Raw genomic sequence first — 11,672 nt, forward strand, 5'->3', positions numbered from 1 at the left:
TGCAGGTAATCTAGGAAATTGAAAACATACTCTTTCATTTATCAGTGACTTCTGAGCTATGAAAAATTATTCATGCCTATGAAACGTTTGGTGGCAAATTAATGTATAGTAAATTGCAAAATAATAACCTCATGTTAATATATTTCAAGATATTTCCTTTAATCTTCAAAGACAGATTGCTTTTACCGAATAGTATAAAATCTTAATAATAACAACGTTAAGGCATTGGTTAATCTACTCATGGATGAAGGCCTTCCCACCCCATGTCAGTGATGGGCGGCTGTTTAACCAAACTTCACCATGCCAGTTCGTGTGGGTTGGTGAAGGGGGGCCCAGGACAAGTTCAGACAACACTCACCACAGATAGTACGTGTGTATGTTGATCTTCTTTCGCACCGCACGTAGCCAACCATGCTAATCGTTGTTGTGTCCGCTATTATCCATACCCGGGAGCCAAACTTAGGCTGCCGAGTTCACGGTGCTGCAAAAAAGACTTTCCTTAAATGTGTAACAAAGCACGTGTGGTGTGTGTGTCCTTCCTTTCCCCCCCCCCCCCCCCCAATTTATTTATTGTCCGCTTCAGAAAACAAGCTGGGCTTTGATAAAGCAGTCGGCGCCGAAAATGTCGTCTATCCCAAGGTCCGGGACAGCGGCGTCAACAAAAGGTCAAGCGTGTTGAGCGACACGTCGATAACGGCCGCTGCAGAGCAGGCCGGGTCGGACAGATCGAGCACGGCATCGCTTCCCCCGTCTCCAGGCTCCTTCACGAGCTACTCGCCCAGATGTTTGTCTCCCACCTACGTGACGAACAGGTTCTTTCCGGAACCGAGTTACTTCTCCCCCAAAGGGGGGATCAACTGGCCGACCGTCAAGGAGCTACGGTGTCGCTATCTGCGGCTGCTGACGAGCGACGGTGGCGGCGGCGACAGCGGTGGCGCTCGAGCCAAAACGCTGGAGCGTCATTCGGACGGCCAAAGACACGGGTGTCAGCAGATAAGAAGAATCAGCTCCGAGACCGGCACGGCCTCCACAGGCACGGGTGAGCCGAGGTCGGAGAGCAAGCGTCTCCCGCGGACGAGAGAGGACTTGGGCCTTGCGGATGAGACCAAAGACGAATCACGGAGCCGCGGGGGCAACTCCTCCGGCAGCAGGGCGCACCCAGAGTCGGAGAATAACGGCGCCGACATGGCGGCGATTCACCTCGGCAAAAACTTCCCTTACATCGTCACCGACGACATCCCCGTCTTCGACTCTGACGTGACGCTGCAGGACAGTCCCGGCGTGGTCGTCGTCAACGGCACGTCCTGCGTCGGCGGTCGCCCGACCAGCAGCCCCGCGGAGCGTCCCGGGACCCCCCTCCTCCTCTGCGGCGTCGAAGACGACGGCGACGACGACGACGAGGACGAGGGAGAAGAGAACGCTTCTCCAGCCGGTGCCTCCACGAGGGAGCACAAGCAGATCTCGATTAAGCCAGCAGCGGAGAGGTGGGGCCCCCGTGAAGGAGGGGCCTTGGGCCCCGAAGTGGCAGCGTGGCAGCGCGATGGGAACAAGCGGAGGGGCATCGCGTTCGGAGGCAGCAGGGCACTGTCTGCCGGGGAGGGCATTGGCATCGTCAAACAGCTGAGGGATATGTTCCAGAGATTGAGCACTTCCAGTCACGTCTAGGGAAGGTGGCGTGATGGTTTGACGTGGAAATGTTGTCTGCCCGTTGTTGTGAACGAAAATGTACAGGTGGATGTATGTATGTTCAAGTTCTTTCGCACCGTACGTAGCCAACCGTACCAATCTGAGGTGCAGATGCCTGCTATGAGTGGATTGATTTTGTATATTGGAACTTAATTCCACATTATTGTTTTATAGGTTCTGGTTGTTTTAGATGTTTTTTTTAATAGTCCTACAGAGAGGGACAAAAAAAAACATTATACAAATAAACTGCCAAATATATTAAGATGTAAAATATCAAAGTAAACCCCACGTTTTTGGGCAAGGAATACATTTAGCAACGATAAGTTTCATTACATGTATGGTGTGTAATTCTGTAAAGTTTGAGTGGTGGTATGTTTCCTTTAAATTAATGGTCGCAACTGTAGATGCTTTAATGGTGTCTTGCCAAAATTATATAGATGCCCATTTCTACTATTACACAATCAGGAAGCAATATGTAAACGAAGCAACAAAAAAGCAACATGCCAGTGATAATTGCTACATCTTAAACATACAAACACGTTCTTAACTTATTTACATTAATTAAGAAACAAACCAAAGACTGTTCATCAACATACTAAGGACCAAATTGCCTTTCATGAAATGATTTGCCGCTGCTGGCTTTAATCGCAGCAATTGCAGTAAGCTTGTATCGTGCTCCAAGCTCCATCGTAAAGCAGCGTGGCTTCTTTACGCGTTTACCTGGATCGTCATAATTAAGTGTTGCACTATGCAAATGACTTGGGGTTGATTCCAAGTCACGTGACGACGGCGGCATCACGCGCATCAGTGTCGCCTCGAGTGTCCACACGAGTTGCGCATCATTTGAGCGACTTCTTCTCCGCAGAACCTCTGGCCCACGCGGTTGTGCACGGTGGGGAAAGCGAGATGGCTGTTGTGAGGCGGAGGAAGCGATGTCTTCGCTGTTGGCAGCAGTTTCCAAACGGGTTGACATGTCTCAGACCGAAAGCCGGTGATTCTGTGAGCGCGAAAGCTCTTCCATTCTGTGACGTCCAAGCGTCACAGTCAATAGCACCGCCCCACCGCCACGCACCCAATGCTGTTGGCATTTTGCTGTCATTCTTACAGGGCCCTTTATTGCAGAATCCCACGGAGAGCGCCGGGTTTTATATTTATTTCTTAAACATACGCTCTTGTTAACGCTGCTCACACAATGAAAAAGCAGCCTCATTCGTGATTCCACACGTGGTATATATTGGCAGGTTTTTTCTTTTTTTGCACTGCACGACGCGTAAATGGTTCGACACGCAGCAGCTTTTTTTGGCAGAGGTGAGGGCAGGTGATTATCAAACGCATGGACTGTGTTTTGTCTTCTCCAGTGCAGACCTCAATTTACCAATCAAATGGCGCTTATCCTCTGTTTTTAAACAGCAATGCAAGATGAGGCAGAAAAGGAGAGAAGAGGTTGAAATTATCCGGCTTTTGTCCATTAACGAAAAATACACAGCTCCCTCACAAATTTGCTCAATCACAGCGAAAAGCAAATGTCACTTTTTATTATTTACAGAGAATAATCTCAATTTCGTTCACAGCGATTAACCTGCGCGCGATTTTTTTTTATTTTGCCTGATTCTGAATAATAGGCTCCAAGTAAAACACTGGGATAGTGGAATTTAGTTTTAGAGCGAGCAAGTCCTGGTAAATGTCACAGCCTCGTCAGTTGGATGGCGTGTGTGTGTGTGTGGTATTAAATGGCGTTTGTCAGTCACAAAAATGTCCTGCACAGGGTGTGGCAGCCAATTGCAAGCAAATTGAACGGTAAATAAGCGAGACGGAAGTTTAAACGTGACCATCGTTTGCCATTTCCATCGCGACAACAAGCTGTTCACCAGCTCCAGATAACAACGTGGCCACCTGCTTTCTGGCCCGCTGCTTGAAGGTTGCCAAACCTTCCCATCGCCATTGTTGTGCTCGAATGTTTCAATCGGTGCAGCTGCGCTACCGCCTCGCCAGCATGATTACTTCTTGAAACATTCACGTCAATTACGCTGTGCGAAAAAAAATAATGTATTAGCCCAGCTGTGTAATGTACGATCGAAGAACCGCCCCGTCTGTCAAAGGAGATAAATTATGGTTATGTTCGGCCAAAAGAGCGTTCGCGTGACGTTAGCCAACGCGTTTTTAAATGACCACTATACGTGCGCCGACCACACCGGGCCGGGTGTCTGTGTGTGTTTGTGCGTACGTTCGTTCGCTGTTTTCTACGTTGTGCAAGAGATATTAGGTTGCATAATTGTTTTTTTTTAATCGACCTGTTGTTTTTTTTTTTGGTGTAACATAAATTAACAGAACATAATCATGTTTAATTAGAAAGAAGCATATGAAAAATGTAAGCAATAATGAATTTTCTTATCAGCTGGTTTTTCCTAGTTTAATATTTGTGGGGTATCTGTATACGTTACTCTAAATGGTGCAATAATAACAGAATCATGTATAATATAAAACAAGATCTTTTCGGGTAAATTCTTTTGTACGCTGTCACTTTTAACAGAACCTAGGCAGCTGTTTGAAGTCTGTGGTATCATTTAATATCTTTACACGTACGACAGATTATGGTCAGGTGGAGGTTGTAGCCTGACGATGAGAAGGTGCAGTTCAAATACATAATTGGGCCCTATTTCTTTTTGTTTTAGGGAAGCAATCATCCGCCATTGCTTGCTTTGCCCAATTAGCACTCTGGGACGGATCGTTTAGGTGTGGCTCGCGAGCATTTACGTAATAAGTTAATTTTAAATAGCGTCATTCATGCAATTACATCCCACAACGCTGCAAAACAATTCGCCAGTCCCTTACATCGATAATACAAAAAAAAACCCCACTACTTAAAAAACAATGAATATGTAAATAACGAGGAAAGAATTACAAGAACATTATCATCACAGAGAAAATGTATTTAAATAAATACATTCGTTGGGTCTCATTACCCCAGATCACAATCTCAACATTTTTCCGGATTTAGGAGAACCTTCACAGGAGGGATGGTGGAGTGGCCAAGGAGTTATGAGCCAGTTTGAATCAGTTAATTGATTTGATTTGTCGGATGTGTAGCGGAAGAATGTCCCAGCCTGTGGTGCTGCACATGTGAACGCTCGTCCACCAATGAAATTTTTTTTGGGGTGGACAGCAAACCTAGTGAAGCAGAGCAGAGAACCTGACGTGGGGAATAAACTGCCTACCACATGTTCTCATGCCACAAATTGTATTCCATTACAGAGTGGACTTTACAAAAAAAAGAGAGAGGGCCAAGGACAATCGCAACGCCACTTGGCGGTGACGCCAGAATTATCGCGGGAATTTTACGACAACGGCAAGAAAAAACATAACGCCGTTCGCGTTTGCCCGTTGGCCTGCGTCACACCGTCACTGCTGTCGCGTTGACCCTGGCAGTCGGGTCAAGGTGAACTGGGTGCCGCGGTGGTGAGGTGTTAACTACCTCGCCTGGTATACAGGAGGTCGTGGGTTTAATCCCGACCCTAACGCCTGTTGTATATTTGGAGTTTGCGTATCTCTCTCCCCGTGGTTGCGCGTGGATTTTTCTCCGCGTCCTCTGGTTTTTTCCTCCTCCACATTTAGAAACGCGTTTAGAGTATTTGGCTGCTGTAAATGTCCACGCGATAAGCCACTTTGTTGAGCTGTCATTTGTGGCCAGGTCACTTCTGAAAAAGAGCTACATAGCTCAGTGGGCCTTACCGGGTCATAAAAAATAGTCTTAGTTTAGATGAAACTGCAATGCACTGAGGGAGCTTTGTTATCTGCATTGGCCTGAGTTGTAAATACTACTGTTGCATTTATTGTGGCAATGCGTTTCCTTCATAATTCCATTGCACGGTGATGTAACAGCCAGCACTAATGAGACAGCCGCACTCTCGTTGTGTTGGCCCGTTTGAACGCAGATGCCGGCCCAGACTCAATAATAAGGCGATCGAACTTCCGCCGTTGCCTTCATACAGCTGTAAGCATTACATATTAGTTCTATACCAAGCGGAGGGGAATCAATTGAGGAAGTTGTCAAAAGCAATAATGAGAATTGTGTATGTGCAGCAGTGCATACCTGCAGGATCGTGTTTTAATATTAACGCTGCAGGGACTGTCGCCTTTGTCGGAAAGAAAGGCATGCTGTACACTGTCAACATCAGATATGTCCAAGAATAAATTGTAAAAAAAAAATGGTTCATAACTTCATATGCTGTTGGTGCATGGTGTCGGCTGACCATTCTCTTGATCTTGTGTAATAAAATGGCTCGCAAACAGCAATGAGCAGTTTGGTTAATTCGGATGTGAATTAATATTGCTTCAATCCAACCACGAGGTTCAGCTATGTTGCCTGACTTTGACATGTTTAATTAGGTCAGTTTAAAATCCATCTTCAACTATGTACAGCGGGCAAAGTACTAGTTTGAGGCAAATATCAACGCTGCTGCGATGAGCACAGTCGGCTGCGTACTGTGCAAAGGAAGTTCAACATAAGTGGCCGAACGCGATGGTCGGGTGAAAGGAATTCCTGCTCCAATGAGCATCGAGGTGGTGCTCGCCTCCTGTTTGTGGTCCTGAGGCAGTGGTGGACATTTCTGAGGCGGGCGGATGTGGATTGATCCCAGAGGACAACAATCAGTGTTGGCTTCCTTAAAAAGTGGTACTCGATTTGATCTACCTTGGAGCGATGATGGGCCGTGTCAACCTCCACCCCAGGATTTGAACACGCAATCCTCCGATTGCAAGCGGCTCGCTCTTCCGCTGAGCATCCCGGCCATCTATAATTAGTGACGATGCCATTCTCATTAATTTAGAAAAGCCTCTTGAGACTTGAGGTTTTTTTTTTGTCAGTTAAAGAAAACCGAAACACCCAAAGAAAATTCACACATACGAGATGTGAACACTCAGCAACCACAATCTCCTAGTCACCTCGCGAGCCACAGCACCTGGCAAGCTCTAGCGGTCTCCCGTGCAAATATTATCCAGGCTCGGTTTGTGAGGTCAGGCACATTCAGGGTGATGTCATGGACACATGAATGGCAGAATATCAGCAAACATAAATGTAAGATTTAATATTTTTATTACACTAATGATGTGTGGCACGGAAAAATATCAAATGCAAGTACTTAATTATGCGTACTGCATACTAAGAATGTAACGAAAAGCCCTTTGTCAAACCACTATTGGATAAAAGGCTGTGTTCGTCTTGGGGCCGTTCCATACTTCACCCCAATCATCCGTGCAGGTTGGTGGAAGTGCAGACCTGGACCATGTGATCTCTCGCTGGCCACTGATGTTAGCCGTGACCAGCAATCAAAACTCCAGTTGACAGGTTCATTGCACAGCGCACTCAAAGCCGCCGTGCCATTTACACCCTTGCATTCGCGGTCAATAAGACCCATTGGTCATTTAAGTACGATAAACGTCTACTGCAATGTGTGTTAATCCGTCACGCAATTAGCATAGAGGAAATATCCTGAAGATGTTCCTTTGAGATGGGCGTGTCTGTGTTATCACGGAATGCTTGTCATTGTTATTCTTATTTAAAGCTACGCCGTGAATGGCATTTTATCTCGGGGAAAACAGAAAGAGATTGTTGGGCTCAGATAAGACATAGAGGCGCATGTGCATTAATAAAAATGTTAAGCGCCTCCAAATGTATCGACTGAAAACAAGTAATGTATGCATAGTGACATCGTTTGTAACAGTGACTGAAAATAGACATCAGCAGGAGTAAAGGGCACACGGGCGCTTTAATAGAACTCATTTGTCGCAATTTCCCGACAAGGCAATCTGTTGTGCCGCTCAAAATGGCTTTTCAAGGTGGCCTAACGTCGCTTTAGTAAGACGGGACTTTGTTTGCGACGTCGGATCTTCCTTCGACGATATCCACCTGGACAATCAGTCTTGTCAGGAGGATGGAGCGCAGAGTGTGTACCGTGGGTGATGAGCGAATCGCGATTGAAATGATGAAATATAGGGGCGGACGAGAGTAGGGTAGAGCGATAATGGACTTGGTCACGGAGAGCAGCACAAAAATATGCCTGAAAATTCCAGTTTTCAATCGGCGCATCTTACCTGCAATGACATGGATCAGACTCATGGAATCTAACATAGAGAATGTAACCGAAGCTGAAAGGTCCACCGAAGAGGTATTGAGAGACGCAATTAGCTCGTGACAACACGGAGAGGCGAAGAAAGGAGCACATTTATCGGGGGACAAATGCAAATTAGAGACATCGTATGCATTCATTGCTGGGGGAAGTAATTGGACTTGGAAGGTACACATTGCTCGAAAGGTTGATGGCCTTCTAGCAGCGAGAGACATTACGGATCAGACTGGGAGACAGAATGGCATCCCAGGGGAGAGAAGAGCGTACCCAAGAGGACGTCCATCGTGGTGCCATCAGTTCATGTGCACGGGTAGAGATGGATTATGGCATGGCACGACCATGACGGATGGCACACGGCACGGTGAGACCTTTATCCGGCAGTAGCTGGAGCGGTGAACTCTTTTGAATTGAGGTTCCTCTAATCAAAAACACCGTAGGTGGCATGTGGTCAATCCAATTTACGTGAGCAATGCACGCTGTTTCCTTTATTAATCACACTGGGGGTGTAACATGTACAGCAATAGTAGTTTTCAATGAATACCATTGGTGAACGTGTTCAATGAATACCATTAAAATGACGACTGTCTTTCGGAAACGTGGTCTCGTCCATTGTTAGCATTCAGATTAGAATTGTCTTTTTTTATCATTTATAAATGCTGCATTGCATTCTACGTCAATTAATCTTATTGCAAGTGTGCAGTGGCCGGTGGATGCTGCCTCGCGGAATGCATCTTAATGACTGTAGTTTGTGAGCAATGCAGTAAACTAAGATTTAATGCGGGGGGAATGTGCATTGCAGCTGCAGAAAAAAGGTATTCAGATTTTGCGGAACCCAGCACAATTAGTACTTTTTGAAGCAAGAACGTCTCTGAAGGAGCAACACTTCATAAATGAATACAATGACAATTAACGGTTTTTGTAAAAGCGTGAATTTTCGCTCACCAAAACAACACATTATAACCACCTTATAAACATCCCACGAGCCTTTATGAATACAAGGACACAAATTAACTTCCTCTGATTAATAATGCTTTTTTAACAGCTTATGAGTGTCTCTATCTTTTTCTCTAATACCCTGCCTGCACAAACCCCTAACATATTTTTAATGACTCTTAGGTGGAGACCTTTCGCGTGCATGGCACAGTAATTAAGAGCGTGTGCATGGCAGGGCACTACAATGCGTTGTGTCAAAGGGAGGGCTCCATGGATTTTGAGGAGCAGACATGGGTGATTTAAACATTCTATACTTTTTTCCTGCACGACCACTGATTTTTTTTTTTGCACTGGGCCAGTCACGCCGCTAGGCATGGCCAGTGGTCCTTTTGTTTAAGCGTGCAGCCGAGATTGCAGCTGCAATCTATAGATCAAGTCCCAGCGTCTCTGTGGTGATTCATCACTGCTAGGGTTGGCCTTCAAGTGGCTTTCGCCCAACTGAGGAATCACGGTAACCCACTATAGACCGCTTTAAAAAAAAAAACATTTACTTTGTGACTTTATTCAGCATCATTGGCCAGCGTTCATGGTGACCCGCTAATTTTCAGACACCTCAGATGTCACACTATGCGTGGTGAATTGCTACATGGTGATATGTTGTCCGTTTTGAATGACCCACGTATTGCGTGCTGCAAAGTGGTAATTGGATTAGGATACGGCGTGGCTAAAGTCACCGGAGGCTTAACCTCTCCGAGTCAAATGGCCCACTTGAAACAACGCTGTAATGTGCGTGTCGATGTGTAGGCTGGCGGGTGGGGTATTGCGTGTTGCCTGGCTCAGTGATCCGTGACACGCAGGGAAATATCACCACTTTGGGCACTTGTTTCAGGGAAAGGCATGGCAATATCAGCCTTGCCCCCACTGTGACGGCTAAATAACTATTGGCATGAAGCCAAATATTGTGTAGTTATAGCGCTCAATTATGAACTGTCATTGCCCATCATTGTAAGATAAACAGCCGTGTTAAATCGAATGTGTATTCCCTAAATGTATCGCCTTCAGTATCATGAGTGCAAGATACTCATTCGTGGAAATTGGCCAAATATTCCAATGTATGAACCTCCTGAAGAAAAACAAGTCTTGAGAATGCACGAGGCTTCCCTGTGTAAATCGAGCGCATTATTGCAAATGTTTCGTATGCATTATTCATTGTAGCTTGAAGCTAATATTTCTCAATGCATGTTATTATTTGGCAATATCATCACCATCGTCACGTGATGCGCATCGCATTCTTCCTTGTAATTTAATTAGCGAATCAGTCGTCCTTCCGAAATAAGATGAACAGCTGAAAATAGGCTCTCACCTGATTATATAAAGGGCCTGAATTGAACGATCTTACACCCTTCACCGAAGGGAGAGAATAGGACAATTCCTGGTGCAAATAGAGACTTGCATAGGCGTGACGAGGAAGACCCGTGCCGTTTTTTGTTTACTTTGGGTCGTGCGAATGAAATAATGAAATGGCCAGCAGCTGGGTTATCTCACGCCCCGTGTGGGGCTGGAGGGGGTTGCTGGTTGGGTGGGTGGGTTAGTTGGTTCGTTGTGTACAGGGACTACTCTACTTACGAACACTCGACTTACGAACTTTCAGAGATACGAACAATCCAGTCCGTATGTAACAGTCGCCCGTTCGGACCGAGAGTCGTAAGTTCAACTGCAGCGCAATAGATGGCGGTGGTGGCATCTACGTCTGCAGACCATGAAGAACCCAGCGGCATCTACATCTGCAGAAGGTGATACAACTTTAAAAAAACATTACCCGTGTTTAGTGTACACGCCGCACAACGTGTTTGGAATCGACAGGAGTAACGTTGGGACTTACGGACAAATCAGTTGACGAACAGAAACCTCTAGAACCGAACGTGTTCGTAAGTAGAGGAGTCCCTGTTTCGACCACAAGGGCCGGCAACAGAAATAACAAGAAGAGCGATGTGTTTGGAACTCTGTAACAAAAAACAAACCTCAATATTTCAAGAGCTCCCAATGCACGTGAATACGAGACGGTGGCTCTTCATAAACAACGTTACGAAGCAGTCCTTAAAGAACCCGCAGGCTTGCCGACACCCTGGCATCGACGGTGAGTCGTCGTTTGGGTGGGTGGAGGTCGTTGAGTGGATTGTTGAGCGAGTTAGAGGTCGGGAGGTTAGTTGGGAGCGTGCTTGGTTAGGTGTGTGGGTTCTGATTCGTTGGTTGTGAGTGGATATGCTAAGGGGTGGTTGATGAGGGGTTGGTTGTCTGAGTGGCTGGGTAGGTGTGTGGTGAGTTGTGTGAGTGGCTGGGTAGGTGTGTGGTTAGTTGTGTGAGTGGGTGTTTGGTTGGTTGGGTGAGTGGATGGGTAGGTGTGTGGTTAATTGTGTGGGTGGGTGTTTGTTTGGTTGGGTGAGTGCTTTCGTGGGTGCGTGGTTGATGGATGGCTTTGCTGGTTGTTGGTGTGTGACTGGTTAGGTAGATGTGTAATTAGTTTGTTCAGTTGTTGATTTCGTTGATTTCGTGAGCGTTGTTGATTTCGTGATTGGTGGTCGTTTTCGTGAGTGAGCGGGTGATAGGTTGGGTGTCGATCGGCTGGGTAGAGGTAGTGCTGGTGGGGAGGAGGCGAGATAGTTGATCAATGGGCGGTGGATGGAGTGTGGAAGGGGGTGGATGAGGCTGTGTGTGGTGCCCGGACATCACATCTCACTTATCGGTGGATGATGGCTGGTTGCGAGAAAATTTCGGCTGAATCATCTATTCCGCTTTGGGGGACGTGCGGGGAGGGGTTTTACGGGGCACACGCACTGCGGATAACGGGCACGCGGCTCGCTCCACGGAGTCTCTCGCCTTTAATTGTTGGGCGCTGTTGATTTAAGCGCGTGTTCATTTACATCCCAC

General features: G+C 46.5%; 1 protein-coding gene across 1 annotated transcript in view; it reads left to right on the plus strand.

The window, feature by feature from the left end:
- The window catches only part of LOC144723482 (uncharacterized), an 84,442-nt gene extending 78,467 nt beyond the window's left edge, over positions 1 to 5,975 (plus strand). Inside the window, exon 17 of the mRNA XM_078602273.1 lies at positions 584 to 5,975. Coding sequence (XP_078458399.1) covers positions 584 to 1,665 — 1,082 coding nt within the window. The 3' untranslated portion in view covers positions 1,666 to 5,975. The remainder of the gene's footprint in view (positions 1 to 583) is intronic.
- The last annotated feature ends 5,697 nt before the right edge of the window (positions 5,976 to 11,672 follow it).

Source organism: Lampetra planeri, chromosome 18 (genome assembly GCF_965212315.1).
Source record: "Lampetra planeri chromosome 18, kcLamPlan1.2.h2, whole genome shotgun sequence".
Taxonomy (NCBI): Eukaryota; Metazoa; Chordata; class Hyperoartia; order Petromyzontiformes; family Petromyzontidae; genus Lampetra; species Lampetra planeri.